At 44.9% G+C, this 17,089-nt stretch overlaps 1 protein-coding gene across 7 annotated transcripts in view; it reads left to right on the top strand.

Annotated features, from left to right (window-relative positions):
- AUTS2 (activator of transcription and developmental regulator AUTS2) overlaps nt 1–17,089 on the top strand; it is a 1,147,829-nt gene that overhangs the window by 1,111,480 nt on the left and 19,260 nt on the right. For 5 of the 7 annotated variants that reach the window (XM_041749190.1, XM_041749187.1, XM_041749192.1 and 2 more), the window contains 5 exons: nt 7,963–8,428; nt 9,699–9,952; nt 11,049–11,290; nt 12,953–12,997; nt 16,219–16,314. In XM_041749190.1, the coding sequence (XP_041605124.1) occupies nt 7,963–8,428; nt 9,699–9,952; nt 11,049–11,290; nt 12,953–12,997; nt 16,219–16,314 (1,103 nt within the window). The remainder of the gene's footprint in view (nt 1–7,962; nt 8,429–9,698; nt 9,953–11,048; nt 11,291–12,952; nt 12,998–16,218; nt 16,315–17,089) is intronic. The other 2 variants (XM_041749188.1, XM_041749189.1) reach the window with 2 other exon arrangements.

Here is a 17,089-nt window from a genome sequence, read left to right as displayed (position 1 = left end):
CATGGTTCTGTCATTTGGACAAAGAAGTAGAGAACTAGAACAAAGAAGTAGAGAACTAGAAGACAGAAGAGCGTAAAAGTAGGACATACCCATTTCTAGATGCTACGAGGCAGGTATTCAGGAGGATTGGGACATTGCCTAATGGCCAGTGCCCCACATAGTTGTCTTGATGTCTTTAAGGATTATTCATATTTGCTGCAATGATGACCTTGTCCTGAGTAAGCCATGATGGGCTTTCTGATCAATTGTAAAGATATGCAAAGACCAGAAGCACAGAAATATACCTCAGGAGAGTTCTTCGCTGCTGTTCCTCCTCCTCCTCCTCTTCCTCCTCCTCCCTCATCAATATTTACCAGTTCCTTCCTGTCCAGATACACCAGGTAGAGCCAGTTGGAAATGCCACAGAGTAGGTAGAGGGCCAGAGCCTAGACTCATTTCTGAAAGGCAAATATTTATCTGTTCTCTGGGTAAAGAACTTTTTTTTTTTTTTTTTTTTTTTAATTCTGTCCCATAGTCTAAAGCAGTTTGACTTGAACAGTCACTTTCTGAGTTGACTTCTTTGGTAGTAGAGTTACTATTCTGTCCATGAAGGAACTCATTGTAGAATACACAGCTGAGGGACATCTGGCTCAGTGGTTGATCATCTGCCTTTGTCTCAGGGCGTGATCCTGGGGTCCTGGGATCGGGTCCCACGTTGGGCTCCTCACAGGGAGTCTGCTTCTGCTTCTCCCTCTCCCTGTGTCTCTGCCTCTCTCTCTGTCTCTCATGAATAAATAAGTAAAATCTTTTAAAAAATAAATAGAATATACAGTTGACCCTTGAATGATGTGGGAGGTTCAGAGCCCCGACACCTCCTCCCACACAAAAACCCACATATGACTTATGACTCCCCAGAAACTTTACTACTAGCCAGTCTACTGTTGACCAGGAGCCTCACCAATAACAGCTGTTTAACACGTTTTTTATATACATGTTATGTACTATATTCTGACAATAAAGTAAGAGAAAAGGAAATGTTATTAAGTAGATTATAAGGAGGGGGGAAAAATCACAGTATTGTGCTGTATTTATCCAAAAAATCTACCTGTCTGAGGACCTGCCCACTTCAAACCTGTCCTGTTCAGGGCTCAGCTGCAATGTCTTTTTCTTTTACAATAATAATACACATTTTACCCTAGAGAACTTGGAAAGATTTAAAAAAAAAAAACCCTACAACTTTAAAAATGAAAGTCTGTGATTATTTCTGGATGATGGGATTACAGTTAACATTTTGATGTACACTTTCTAGTCTTTTTTTCGGTGTGTGCATATACACATTTACACAGATAATTTTGAGTATTGAAATTGTATTGGTGATAGTGTACTTTATTTTACTTGGTAGTAATTTTGTCATGAAGTGCTTTCCATTGAATTATTTTCTGGACAAAAACAAATTATTTTCTGGAGTAGTTTTGGAAACACTGATCTTTTTTTTTTTTTTTATTCTACCTTGTGGAAAGAACTTAATTTCCACAACAACCCCTTGGAGTAGTTAGTGTATTTTTGCCGTAAGTTATTGGACTTCTAGAAAGTAGTAGTTCATCATAGGGACATAACTCAGCAAATCTCAACCCGAGCATATTATTGTATAATATAAGAAACGTTTTATAACACCCTTTTATTCTTTATAGGACAAAATACGTTGTTGGTTGCCTATCTATACACGTGATTTAAAAATGCCCATAAAGCCCTAATGAAAAGTAAAGGAGAAAGAAGTATGTAAACATTTATTTATAGTGGAAGACAATGAAATGGTCAGATGCTCAAATCTATACATAGGACAGTATATAACTATGGTTGCTACAAAAGCAGATTGATATGGGTCTGTGGGACTTGGTAATTAAAATGCCAGGAGCAGGGATCCCTGGGTGGCTCAGCAGTTTAGTGCCTGCCTTCGGCCCAGGGCGTGATCCTGGAGATGCTGGATCGAATCCCATATCAGACTCCTTGCATGGAGCCTGCTTCTCCCTCTGCCTGTGTCTCCGCTTCTCTCCCTCTCTCTGTGTCTCTCATGAATAAATAAATAAAAATCTTTTAAAAAATAAAAATAAAAAATAAAAAATAAAATGCCAGGAGCAGCCATACCATTGGTGTTATGATTTTCCCGAATGGTGGTGAACAGCTCACTCTTGGTTGTTCATAACAATAAGACCTAACGGACACAGCAGCGTACAGTAGTTGCATTCCTGGAAAATGCAGTGTGTATTAAAACTGTGCATAAAATTGTTTTGTGTTTATATGCAAAAATAGAGTCAGGCTCTAGATTTTCCAGCTACATAAATGTCCGGTGGGATTTTAGGACATTAGCTGAGAAGTTGCATGGCATTGTCCTTTATGTTACAGTATATCTAACGTCTGTAAGAGCCACCAGTGCCCTCCAGCCACTGTGACAGCCAAACACAGTCCCACAAAGTTTGAAAACTTAAAAGAACCACCTCTTAAGTGGCTTTGACTTGTTTCTCTCTCTCTTTCATCATAAAATACCCTTGAACACAGAATTCTCAAAGCATTTGCAGTCGTACATTTCTAAGTCTTCGTAGGCCCTGTCATTTTTCTTGCTAGGTTTGTTTCCAGGTATTATGTGACTTTTGTTACTGTAAAGGGGATCCTTCTTTTTTATTTAACTTTCTAGTCACTATTGCTGGTGTGTAGAAAACTACTGATGTTTGCGGTGGGGGGGGTGGCGTGGTTATTTCGGTATTTTGCTGAGTGCTATTATTCTCATATTTTTCAGCTGATTGTGTTTTCTAGCTAGATAATTATAGTTTTTTTATAAATAGTAGTTTTGCCTCTTCCTTTTGTCATTGCTGTTGGTAAATGACAGGAATAGTTTGTTTCTTACAGGTTCAGTCCACATTGTTTGTAACACTAAATATACCTGTTACATATTTCCAGGTTGAGGGAAAGGTGTCAATCATTGAGTCCTTTTCAGTTTACTTCTGTGATCAGGTTTATTTGTTTTGGAGTCAGTTTTAGTAATTGATATCTTTTCATAAACTCCATTTTATTTTCAAATTTATTAGAAACTTGTATATTACAGTTTCTTATTTTATATAACCTACACTCTCCATGTGTATAATGGTACCACTACTCATATTCCCAGTTTTGTTTGCTGTGGTTTTTTTCTTCCTCAAACTGTTCTTTTTTTTTTTTTTTTTAATTTTTTTTTTATTTATTTATGATACACACACAGAGAGAGAGAGAGAGAGAGAGAGAGGCAGAGACATAGGCAGAGGGAGAAGCAGGCTCCTTGCACCGGGAGCCCGACGTGGGACTCGATCCCGGGTCTCCAGGATCGCGCCCTGGGCCAAAGGCAGGCGCCAAACCGCTGCGCCACCCAGGGATCCCCTCAAACTGTTCTTAAATGTAGGATCAATTTTCTTTTAAGAATTTTAATGGGTAACATGATCACATGATTCAAAAATGTAAATACGTATGTATGTATACAGTCACATATCTCCCCTTCCTCTGGCTCTGTGTCTGTCTGGTTCTCCACCCTGAGCCCCCAAACAGGTGCTCTTCTAGATCTTCTTTATGCATAAAGTAAAAGTGGGTATATATGATTTTTCTTGTTTTTCATAGAAGCTAGCAATATGCCATGGGTTGTACACACAGAATTCCTCATTCCTTTTCAGTCTATAATGTCTTCCATTGTATGGGTGCATCAGATTTATATGTACCCAGTTCCCAAATGATTACATTTTAATTCTTTGCAAACTTGTAATTCAAAGCATGATGCAGTTTCATGGTGTCTATAGACTAAATCCTTGCTGAGCTTCTTTAGTTTCTTGGCTAAATGTTGCCAAATTGCCCTCCACAGAGGTTGTAGGTGTTGTTTTTTTTAAAAAAGATTTTACTTACGTGTTTATTTGAAAGAGTAAAAGAGGCAGAGAGAGCACAGAGGGAGAAGGAGAAGCAAGACTCCCTACTAAGCACAGAGCCTGATGCGGGGCTTGATCCCAGGACTTCAATCAAGGCCATGACCTGAGCTGAAGGCGGGCACTTATCTAACTGAGCCACCAAGGTGCCCCGTAGGTTTTTAGTCTACTAGTAAAATACTAGCAGCCTCATTTTCCCCAGGGAACTTTGATCAAATTTGTATCAAAATGTAATTTTTCCTAATCTGTCAGGTCCTTTTTAAAAATGTATTGTGTTTGAGTCAAGGTTACTGAGATACAATTTACATATAGGAAATTCACCCCTTACACTGTACACTATGCAGTGTAATTTTAATTTGCATGTATCTTATTATAAGCACGATGTGTTCTTTTTATAATCACAAGAAGAGAGATTCTAAAACCCCAAAATGTAATGAGTAAAACTTGTAAATAAGACTAGTCAATTTGCACATTCTTACTTCTTTCAACCTCAGCAAATTTCATCCTTTGGCAAATTCAGAGCACACAGAGCAATACAAAATGATTTTTTTTTAATGTGTTCTTGCCAATTTTGGAGAAGCACAGTAAGACAAATTGACTGTCAAGATGGAAAAGCTTAACTGGGAAGATACATTTATTGAATAATTGAAAGGAAGAGGAAATGCATTACCGATTAGCCACAAAAACGCATGTCGCCTAAATCTGTGCTCAAGAGACTTGTGTAAATGGGGAGTCGTAAAACTGTCTCAGCCCCAAAGTTCTTACCGCCTTCAAAGCTGCCACTGCCTTGCTTGTAGGTTCCGCAGCAACAGGGCCTTGGTGGATTGATGATAGCTTTCAGGTTTAGCTGAAGCGTGCTGTTCCAGCAGCCCTTTGTAGCTTTGCACTGTCTCATTATACCAAATATTTTAACAGAGTCCTGGATTTACCATTCCCTGCTTTGCTTTAGGTTTTTTGCTTCTGGGGGACAGCAAAGTGTAAATCAGAGAAAAAGCAATTGATGGTAGCAAGAGTTGGGACTAGAACAAAAGTCGTCTGATTTATTAAACAGCCAGGTGACCTCCAGCAAGCAAGTTCCTTAACTTCTCTGGGCTTCTTCCCCATCTAATCAGAGTGGATTGGGTGAGTTCCTTGCCACTCACAGTGAAGTCCAAGCCTCACCTCAGACAGGGAGACTCTGGAGCCCCACTCCAGAATTTCTGAGTCCAATTCAGCGTTGTAAACAGATGTCCGGGTTGTTTGTATGCATTTTAAAGTTTGAGAAGTGCTGGGATGGTTTCCCAGATTCTGATCTTGTTGCCAAAATTCTGTTTCTGGGTCCTCTGAGTCATTCATCGGACAATCCTGTAGAAATTCACAAGGCTCGCTAGAGAGATTTTTGTGTCCCTGTGCACCACACGGTTGGTCCAAGATGACGATCCCCAGGCTGGGTGCTGCTCCCCTCACTCTGGCTGCATCTATGTTGGGGTTAACCCACAACAGCAATGCAACAACAGAGGAGACGTGACTGCCAACCCTGTTTGCCTTTACGGGGCCTTGAGGAAGTGAGCCCAAGCCTGTCCCATGCCCCCTGAGTCATCCACACTCAGAAGCCCATTAAATAAAGAACAAGGAGATAAATATAGTCAGGCTACAGAAATGAAGCACTTAATCTGCGTCTTCCTGATGTGTTTCCTTTACTGGCATAAGGAAATCTAAGTGATAGCCTCTGGGTGGTGTCCTTTGGAAGAGGAACTTTGTTTTATGTCAGAGGGAAATTTTGTTTGGACAATGATTTTTGGAGGGAGAATGTGAATTTGGATTTAAATTTAACAACATGGGAAATATATATGTATTTACTCTTCACCATCCCAGTCCAGAGAGAACAAAGCACTTCAAAAGGATGGAAATGTATTTCTGCCCTTTTAGCGAGCGCAATAATCCTAAATTAACCGTCTGAGTGTCAGAGTGGGAAGAAGCCCTGCTTAGGCACCTAGAACTCCTCGCTGAGGTGGAGCTCTTGTATTTTGTGCGGTTAGAATGTGTGGGTGTTGGTGCTTCTGCCACAGACCTAACTAACCCTCTTGCGTTGTAGGAAACCTACATGTTATGTCGATGAGCTCGCATAAGCCCTTGCTATGGTAATCTTGTGGAAATGACAGGATAAAACACTGGAAGAGAAGCGGGCCCAGAATCCCTAGGTGTGGATTGTCTACAGATGAAGGATCTTCTTTCATGATCTAGGAGTTTTGGCTACATGGGGTCTGTGCACATCAAGAATCTTGATGTTCACAGCCCTCAAGTTAAGAAGTAAAGTTTTGGGAATCATAAAATTTCAGCTTGTCATAAGCAAAAATCTTCCCAGAAAGGTTCTAAAGGATAGCTCTGGATGAAAATATGTGTGAGTGGCCCTCCCATCTATGCCAGAAGTCCAGAGTTACTTTTCCCCAGGGCCTTCTTGGATGCTTTATCCCTGAAGCTGAAACATGCAAAGAGGGGACTCTCTTTTGTTCCAGGCTGTTCTGAGAGGCATAACGATAGCCAAGGTCATTTTAGCCAAAAATGCCTTCTGTTTATAACCCGGGTTTGTTTCTGCTTTGGTGCTTGTCACAGGTTTGATCTGTTCCACCAACAGGACAGTGGGAGTAATGGTTTGCTTTGAGTAATGGTTTGCAGGGAAGAAAAATGGCAAGCGAATGTATGCAAGAGGACATCAACAGAAAACGATAGGACCAGTGAGAATACCACATTATTTCTCATACTTGATACAGTGAGATTGGAAGAGAAAGATCATGCCCAGAGTAGTTTCCTGAGAAATGCCTGGAACACATCCTCATTTCAGAGAATACTGTAATCTGTTCTTTTTCTATTTCTGAGCTGTATAATAATAAAAGGGTGGCTCTTTCAGCACAAAGATATAAGAAAGGTCATTCCCCCACCATGTACAAAAAGTACTTACTCATTAGTAGGGGCATTTTTTTGTATTTAATGTCATATTTGTCTTTCATTCTTCCATTAGAGGATTTGATGGAGTTTGACTTACAAGCTGATCAAACAACCACTCTGATATGGCATGAATCTTGGAGAGAGGCGTATCTTTTTTTATTTTCTCGATGATTTTATTTATTTTATTTTAGAGAGAACGTACATGTGACAGCAGGGTGAGGAGGGGAAGAGGGAGAAGGAGAGAAAATCTTAAGCAGACTCCTTGCTGAGCATGGAGACCAATACAGGGCTCGATCTCACGACCCCAAGATCACAACCTGAGCTGAAACCAGGAGTTGGCCAGTTAACCAACTGTGCCATACAGGCGCGCGAAGAAGCATATCTTTTAAATTCGTAACAGGAGTGTGTGCTTGCTACATTTCTTCCATTGTTGTGGCATTTCATTTATTTTACATCGAGGCCTAGCATCAGCATTCAGCATTGCACCAGCGGCCTGGAGGTGTGGGGGACTCTTTAAAACGCCTGGCACGTGTAGTTGGCTCTAAATTGATCAGAATTCGTGTTTGCACCTTGGATCTCAGATGTTGCTAGGATCAGTTGGTGAGCACGAGGAGGCCCTGAGTTTGACCAGTTTAGCACTTGCCAAATACGACATTATTTTTGTAAATGTCAAATGAGTCTCATCTGTCAGAATGGAAAGGGGAGGGGCAAGGCCAAGAATAAACATCTGTGTGTGGTTAAATAACATTCACTTCACTCGCTGTGTGAAAACACCGCTCTTCCATATATTCAAAAACTGCATGTATTTCAAGCAGGGGGAAATCAGCTCATCGACTATTATTTCTTAATTTTGCTCCATCAAAGGCTTTGCCGAGATTCAGGTGGATGTGCATTTTCAGACTCGCTGCCGTGGCTGCTTTCTGGCCCGCAGCTTCCTGCAGCCCTCTTCGCAGAGTGCTCGTGCCCTGCACGTGGGCGGGTCAGGCCACGAAGCCAGGACAAGCCACCGGGCCATGTGTCGTGTCTGGGACCGGGGGGTCCGGGCATGGGGGTGCTCTGTGCTCCATGTGTCACACTCACATGTCATTGCCTGTGATTTGTCTCTGCTCTCCCCACACAGATCCGGAGCTAGGTGTTGGCACGCTACCTGAACATGACAGCCAGGACGCAGGGCCGATTGTCCCCAAGATCTCGGGTCTAGAGAGAAGCCAGGAGAAGAGCCAGGACTGTGGCAAAGAGCCGATCTTTGAGCCCGTGGTGCTTAAAGACCCCTGCCCTCAGGCCCCTCAGCCGCTGCCCCAGCCCCAGGCGGAGCCGCAGCCCCAAGCTCCTTCTCCGGACCCTGACCTGGTGCCCCGCACAGAGGCCCCGCCTCAGCCCCCCCGCCCAAGCACACAGCCTCCTCAGGCGCCCGCAGAGGCCCAGCCTGCCCCCCAGCCTCCGGCGCAGAGGCTCCCACGGCCGCAGTCCCCCGCCCAGCTGCTCCATCAGGGTCTCCCGCCTGTGCAGGCGCACCCCTCGTCCCAGGGCCTCTCCCAGCCCCTCTCAGCCTACAACAGCAGTAGCCTGAGCCTCAACAGCTTAAGGTGAGCCCCCTGCGTCGGGGCCTGGCTTCTGCCGCCTTCTCTGGGCTGGGCTGGGCTGCGGAGCGGGTCGGGGGCTCCCGCGGAGGCTGGTGTCTTGTTGCGAACCCCATCGCAGTGTCCTGGGGCGGGGGAGGCAGGGAGCTGGCCACGGGGAGGAGCCCTCAAGACTCGGCTGGGTAGGCTGGGGGGGACAACAGGGTTAGTTAGGGACGTCCGAAGAACTAGAACAGCCACAGGGACTGAGGGGTGCAGGCGGGGAGGGCGGTGTGCATGCACCAAGAGGCATCCAGCCTTAGAAGGTTCCTAGGAGGGAGGCCATTGGCCTCTGCAGGAGGATGCCTCGGAGGCGCTACATCTCCCTCCCTGCGGCTCCAGAGTCAGGGAGCTGGGGCGGGGGCGACCAGGGGATGTTCTGCTTGAGGTTCTTCTGTTACCCTTAGTCCAGGGCGGGTCAAAGCAGAGGAGAACCAGCTGCGTGTGGACAAAGAGGAGCTCCAGTGTGGAGGCCCAGGTGCTCTCTTGCCTAGTCTTTGCCAAACTACACAAGAGGGTGTTCAGAGGAGCACAGGGGAGCACTGCCAGGGAAAGGGAGACAGAAACCGCGAGGTGTGGGGCCAAGCATTGCCTACCCTTGCCTGGACCTGGGCATTGTAATTCCAACCCCGCAGGGCTCTGTGGCTTTCTCTTCCTCGTGACAGCCTGGTGATGGGGGACTCTGGGGCCTGCTGCTTCCTGGCTAGGACAGGGGAAGGAAACTGCCTCAGCCGGGGCCGGGGCCCTGCTCTGCCCCTGAGCTCACTTCCATGGCCCCCAGACCGGAGCAGGGATCATGGGCTCCCTGTGCTGCTTCATGGAAGGGGTCGCAGTGGGACGGGAGGAGCTCAGGCCATCGTCTTGTCCTCTGTGTAAATTGTAGGACATGTGGCTAGTGGTGGATGCAAAGGTGCGGGGCTCTGAGGGGCAGAGGGGAGAAGTTGGCCACAGCAGAGGGGAGCAGGCCTGAGTTTTCGGCCATAGCCACTGCCTGGCCCCCAGGGGGCAGTGGGGTAACTCTGGGGCCGCAGCTCCTCTTGCGCAGTGTCTGCAGTTGTGACCATCTCAGAGACTCCTGGTGTGCCCAGGGGCAGGCGTGTCAAGACAAAGGAGCAAGAGAAAGTGTTGAATGGCTTTGGGCAGGGAGATAGGATTATTTTTTAAGAAAATTAATTGCTTACCTCTTTTTTTTCCTTTCTTTCTTTTTTTTTCCCTTTGGCTGTGGTCACTCCAACAGCAGTAGCAGAAGCAGCACCCCGGCGAAGACTCAGCCTGCCCCTCCACACATCTCTCACCACCCCTCTGCCTCCCCCTTCCCCCTCTCACTGCCCAACCACAGCCCTCTGCACAGCTTCACACCCACCCTCCAGCCCCCCGCACACTCACATCACCCCAATATGTTTGCCCCTCCCACGGCTTTGCCTCCTCCACCACCTCTGACTTCAGGGGGTCTGCAGGTCCCCGGACACCCGGCCGGAAGCACTTACTCAGGTACGAGGGAGGCACCCTCCCGGCCCACCCGGGGCGCCCACCTCCCCAGCCTCATGGGCCATCCGTGTTGCCTGTGCCCGGTGGCTGGGTTTTCTCATTTGACGGTTTTCTGCTTTACTTACTATATGTATTCTTGTAACCTCCCTCCAATCCCTGTGGGTTGAAGTTGAGCAAAAATGTGTACAGACACCCTGTTGACCTCACACAACCCGGAGGCTCAACACTACCAAGGGGCAAGCAGCTCACGGCGAGTCAGGAAGCTTTTCCCTCTGAGTTCACCCAGCGAGGGGGAAAACACAGATTGTGTGTGACCTGTTGTCCGGGCTCCCATGAGCGGGACGGAAACTTGGTCAGGCCCATAGACTGTTCCATCCCAGGCTCTTGAAATTTCCATCCTGAAACTCCATCCTGGTTTAAGGGTTTTTTTTTGTTTTGTTTTGTTTTTTTCAATGAGTAAGGCCTTCTACCTTCTTAAAAAGAGAAGATGCACTTTTTGTGTCCACTTATCCCAGAGTTTTAAGTGTCAACAAAATCTAGTCTTAGATACTGGCTCCTTTTCCCCTTGCCTGTGTTGATCAGGCCAGTATCCCAAGTTCAGGTCCATCGTAGCCATGTTATACCCCTGCTGCAGAGATTTCACTCAGAAGAGGGCACGAGAATGTGGCCACGTTACCCTAGATCAGTGTGCAGTCACTGTTCTTAAGTACTTAAATATATTAATTCCTTGCACCCCCAAAGTAACCCACAATGTGGATGATACTGTCCGCATATGGTACGTGAGGGAACTGACCCCAAATGAATGACTTCCCGTGCCCAGGCTCCCCAAGCTGACGGTAACAGAGCTGAAAATTGACCTCTGGCTCTTCAGCCCAGAGCCTGTCCCCCAAAGCCGAGAGCCTGGAAGAAGATGATTTGATCATGACCGAGTGTCAGGGTCCTCTGGTAGGGCGTCCCCTTCCGTCCCTGGGGGCACAGGGGCTCTCATCAGGGGTGCCCTTGGCCCCGTCCGCTCTGGTCAGGTACGCCGATGTCCTGATCCAAAGGATCTGACCGATGTAGCAAAAAGCGTCATCTTCTCCCTTCCCTTCTTTTCCAGAGCAAGACATCTTGCGACAGGAACTGAACACCCGTTTTTTGGCCTCTCAGAGTGCTGACCGTGGGGCTTCCCTGGGCCCTCCGCCCTACCTGCGGACCGAGTTCCACCAGCACCAGCACCAGCACCAGCACACCCACCAGCACACGCACCAGCACACCTTCACGCCGTTCCCCCACGCCATCCCGCCCGCCGCCATCATGCCGACGCCAGCACCTCCCATGGTGCGTACCCCAGGCAGAAATGTGAGGATAAGTAGAGCACGACTCTTTTTTTATGCAGCACGTTGGGGTGGAATGGGCTGTTGGGGCACAGGAGGTTAACGGGGAGTGAGAGCTGTTTTAGGGGCCTCCTTTGGCCTTGTCCGTCTTGGCTGGAGAGAAGGGAGTGTCTGCTAACCCAGGGCCCGAGGTGGGCACTTCTTCGTAGACAGTTCTCCCTAGCACTGGGCAGGAGCATGGGTGGGGACGGGTATTCTCAGTGCCCTCCGAACAGTCCCATCCGGTCAGTGCCCTCCGAATAGTCCCATCCGGTGTTAGTACTTAACTTCTTGTCCTCTTGAGCATCTTGGGGGATTGCCACCACGTACAAAAGCATATCTGCCAGTGTGTCGCACCAAGTCCCCACAGATCAGTGCTCATAGAACACTGGGAGTCAGGAGGAGGGCCGAGGCGGGAAGTGAGCCATCAGAAGACCGGGGCCTTGTCGGTTACCCCTGCTCTCTCAGGTGGCTCCCCAAAGCCCATTTTGTTGAGGGTGGCCTTATATTTCTTATGTTTCACAAGATGGTGTGCCAGGCTGGTATCCTGCTCTGTCAGCAAGTCAGGGAGCGATGTGCCCCCAGGGGCAGAACGTAGCCTTGTGGTTGGAGGAAGGACATGGTCTTGGTCTTGACTGGGTCTAGCACACGCAGCGGGGGCCAATTAGGATTTTTTTTTTAACTTACAGACTGTACTGAATAGGGCCATATTAGGGCACTAAATGTTCTGAGAGCCCTGTGTGCTACAGTGAGTATTAGGGTGTCTTACTTCATCTTTAGTATTTAAGGAAATACCTGATTTCCAGGCAGTTAGTATCGGCATGGTAAGGACAGATGAGAATTCCATGATTTTAAGAGGTGCTCTCTTCACCAAACTTTGCATCCTCTCCTCCTGCCCCCTCTCTTTGTTGTTCAGCTTAATTTTTTAAAATACAGATTTTAAAGTTTATCTTCTGAATTTATTTAGGAGAATATTAGAAATGAGACCTTGGGACCAAAATTTTTTCTTATAGTAAATCCTGTATCTTTTTTTCTGGATGAATTATACTTCTCAACAGTTCTATTTTTAAGGGCCTGTCATTTGGGGAAAGAGTTTATGGCAGCGTGGGTGAGCTATTACACAGATAAATGAAATCAACCTAAGGGGGGGTTACAGCACCAGAGGAAGCATTGAGATACTCTTCTCTACTCAAAGGAAAAGTTATAAGACCTTGCCCAGATGCCTTTACGTTTGGGTGTAATATGTCTCTGGAGGTGGCTGAATGTACGGTTCTTCTGCCAAAGGGAAGATGAAAACAGGGAATTCTCTGGATGAATCAGGCCAAATGCTCCCTTCTCTCTGATTTATCTGAATAATTGCCTCTTTTCTCCGGTTCGGATGTCTGGTCTCTGCCAATCTCTAAATACAGACTAGAGAGAAAGACACTAGTGTGACTGGGACTTAAACGCACTGTGTGGGTTCTCACTTTGCTTTTCCATTTCTTGTTGGAGTAACTCAGGAGTCGAGACGGTTCCTATATACAGCGAGGTTATGGAGTCTGATGACAGCCCAGTGACAGAGAAGCTCCCCTAGGGCTGCCTCCGCTGAAGCAGTGAAAAGAAATGTAGACTCTTTAAGTAACTAGCTTTTGCTTTGATCCCTTTACAGTTTGACAAATACCCTACAAAAGTTGACCCATTCTACCGGCACAGTGTGAGTCTTGTTACCATGCTACCCATTCACTGTAACTGCTTTTCCATGTGTGTGCTCTTGCCACAGATCAGTAAATGACTAGCAGCCTTCCTTAATCATCTTTGCAAGAATTCCCATTGCTCCTCGTCACTCTGGATGCTTGCTCTTGTGGCGTTTGCTTCCGGTAACGATGCAGTATCTTCTTCCGAATCAAAAGATCATTAGCGTGCCTAAAATTCAAAAGTGCAGGTGAACTTCACTCGGAGCCAGGCATCTGTCCTCAAAAGTGGGGTGTCTGCCATTGAATCACCGTGGTTTCAGAAGACTCTGGAACCACTGGGTTTCAGTCGTCAACCAAAATGTCATTGATGCAGATTTCCCAGAATTCAACTTGAATTCCTTCTTCCAAACAGAATGTCATTAATGTTCCTGACTTCAGGACCTCAAAAAGCAGATTCTCGTGCCCTCCTGACTAAATGTAGACCCCTCTCCCACGTGGCTGATATGTTTCTCCTGAGCTTGCTATGACTCAAAACAAAATTATCATTTAAATAAAAGAAGGCCTTAAAATGGAAATCTATTATTTTTTCCCCTTTAAACTCATTCTTCTTTACATATTAAAAAAAAATACTCATTTTATGCCATTGTAAAGAGTACAGTTCTCAAACTGAAATCGCTACAAACATATATATTCAGTCGAGACATAAAACAAAGGCTTTTTTAAAAATACAAACACCTTGGACACCTTACCATGATATTTTGATTATGGAGTGAATACTGCATCATATTTACCTGAAATTTTGCAAGTCTCTTCACTCAGTGGTTTATTTCTATTTTTTTTTTTTTAAATGACACCGGAAAGAAAGATTAGTCCTTGCCTGTAGCCATGTTGGTCCACCAAACTCAGCTGTGCTTGCTTGAAAAGAAGTGCTCCTCAGAGCAGCAAAGACTGTGAATTCATTCACACTTTGACCCAGATCATTAGACACTGTCTTAGTCCACAGGGTAGCTGGGAAGTCAAAACTACAAAATATTAGAAATCAGTGAAGCATGAGTTCCTCCAGAGATATGCAGACATAACATGAGGACGCCTCCTCACGAAGAGGAAGGTTTATCCAAGTGCCTGGGCCCCACATTGTTCTGACACTTTCTGCTCAGCACTGTGATGACAGAAGCATTTTTTATTTATTTTATTTATTTGTTTTTAAAAATATTTATTTACTTATGAAAGAGAGAGAGAAAGAACAGGGGGAGGGGCAGAGGGAGAGGGAACATGGGAGCCGGACGTAGGGCTTGATCCCAGAACCCTGAGGTCATGACCTGAGCCAAAACCAAGAGTCAGATGGATGCTTAGCCAACTGAGCCACCCAGCGTCCCACAAAAGCATTTTTTTAAATAGATGTGCAAAATCCAATAGACCCATGGATGTGTCTCCTCTTTAGGGCTACCCCATGAATGGTGCCATCTTTAATGACCATCACATTTCTGCCCTTTGTCAGTATTCTCTGATTTAAATTAAGGACCACCTAACAAAGCCATTCCTAGAGAAAGTTAGCGTGCTCAACAGGTGCCTCAGATCTACTCCCCGGGACAAAATGTTAGAGCCTTCCTTTTTATATGCTTATTCCATAGAGGTTCCTAGATTTAAGATGGAGAAAAAGCCGAGAGGCCTGAATTTTTGACAGGTTTAAAACGTTTTATTAGGTACTTCAGATTTTTTGTCAAGTTGGGGGATAGTTAGCTATGTTCTAAGAGGATCAGTAATGGACTGCAGCAAAAGGGAAATGATGAAAATATCTATTTTTTATTGAAAACATTAAAGGAAATATACCCACCTGGAGGCAGAGTAATAGTAATTTGAGTGTGTTTTAGTGTGGCATGTATTTAATTACTCTGCTTCATACAGTGTACTGTGGGAGAGTTATTTTGTTTTATTAGTTATAGTGGATAATATATGAAGTACTTAGTCTCTCCTGCTTTGGGGATTAGGACGTTATAAGGGGAATTAAGACGCAGTGCAGTCAAGTATCTAAAACACAATTTTAGACTTAAAAGTAGTTTTAAATGAGGGCACTTGGCTTGCAATCACTGTTTAAGTGGATTTAGTTCAATATCAATTAGTGTGAAAAACTTTGCTGCATCATTGAACGGAGCAAAATGAAATAAAGACCAAGAGAAAAGTATGTGCCCTGAAAACAGGATTGTTGAACGGACATCTCAGTCCTCACCTAGAAATAGCTAACGTGAAGTCACAATTCGGAAAAGTTTGACTTATTACTATATTTTTGACACATTACGCAACCATAAAGGTGGGACGTGACTTAAGTATCTGGATGGTGGTTTGATCAGAGTGAGTGGAACCAGAGCAACAAGCTCTCAGAAACACTCGTTTTTTAGGAGGAGGAAAAGATGGGTTTGCCTCTTCTTCAGTGTGGCTGTATCTTTCTTTCCTCCATTGTGTCCTCCATAAACTAGTTAATTCCAGAAAATGCATATTCTTAATTCAGAATCATTCTTCTCTCATCGCTGAGGGGTCAGACCCATTAAGGGCTTGGCTTGAGCAGCCCCCAGTGAGCTTGTCCATCTTATAGAAACAATAGCTTCATTGTCAGTGTACATGGAGTCATTTTATTTTACTCTCCCACAAATATTTGTCATCATTTGAGAGGAGACAATTAAATTATCCTCTGAAACCCCACTTCTGGAACAACCTAATGAAGCAAGGATTGTGAATATTTTCTCATTTCCTCAAACTATTAAAAATCTAAAAGTACTAATTGAGTTTTAATGGTATAAAATCTTGGAACTCATAAAAGACTTGCTTCGTTTTCTTCCTTTTTTCTTAATTTTTCTTTTTTTTCTTTTTCTAATTAACTTGTAATTTACTGGGCATCTTATTTGGCTCAGCATCCCCTCCTGTTTTTGACGCGCATTAAAATCTCAAGCCATTTAGGTCTTCTATCCAATTTAACAATTAATAATTAGAAAAGCTCCCTTTCTAATGATGTCCTCATTTGGGGACATCATTTGTTGGCTGATTGATTCTGAACTACTTTTAACTTTTTAAGTTAAGCATTCATGGCACATCTGTGTGATCATTTCATCATGGCTTCTTGACTAATAGCATCAAATTGGCATTACCTGGCTTGCTAATGTGGATGTCGTTCGATGGGAAGGGAATTGGAATATAGCATTTGCCTCCTACTAAAATCTTTTTCTCCCTTCTCCATCTCTGGCCACAGCTCTTCCATTCCTACCCTCCTGCAGTATCGGGCATCCCCCCTATGATCCCACCCACTGGCCCTTTTGGTTCACTACAAGGAGCATTTCAGCCTAAGGTAAGAAAACTGACCTCGAAAACATGCCAGCATCTTTGTCAGCAGAGCCTCAGGGTGGCCTCACCTGCCAATGACTAAATTTTCCAATCCAGAGTGGCCACTGGGAATACAGTGAGATTTGTTTTGTTTTGTTTTGTTTTGTTAGCCCCTTGTGTTTTAAACTTCGGCCCAAATTTAATTTTCAGTCTGTACTATGCATGTAATCTCAGTTGAGCTAGGATTTCCTGTAATCTTTAAAATATATGGAATACACACACACACACACACACATATTCACACACACACTCCAGTATTGTGGACATAAGCTTCTGGTCAGGGGATGTACAAAATGTCAGATATGTGTGTACCACATTGTCCTTGGGGTACATATTATTAGCGAGGATACAAAGCTGAGCCTTTATTGATTTGAATAGCATGGAATAGACCGGGTCCAAACTTACAATGTCATCCTTCCGGTTGTGCAAAGGGAAGATGCTCCTATTCATCTCCCCCATTCCATGCCTTAGATGTGTGTCTGCCCTGCCTCCATCCTTTCTCAGCCATGGTCACAGTTGGCCAAGGTCAAGACTAACAGCCTAGTGTGAAATTAACCTTTTGCCCTTCGCAATAACTAAATTCTTTTCCACCTAGTCAGTGTTCACCTCTGGCTTGGGTTCAAGTTGTCTCCGAAGGTCAAATTGAGGAGTGATTCTCAGAACACCCTCCCTTTATGTGACTTTACTATAGTCCCGACTTTACACGAAAGTGAAACAGAGTTATGTTAGTAACCATTTTC

Source organism: Vulpes lagopus, chromosome 3 (assembly GCF_018345385.1).
Source record: "Vulpes lagopus strain Blue_001 chromosome 3, ASM1834538v1, whole genome shotgun sequence".
NCBI lineage: Eukaryota > Metazoa > Chordata > Mammalia > Carnivora > Canidae > Vulpes > Vulpes lagopus.
Note: the sequence above shows the minus strand (reverse complement) of the source record. Positions and strands in the feature narration are given on the sequence as shown.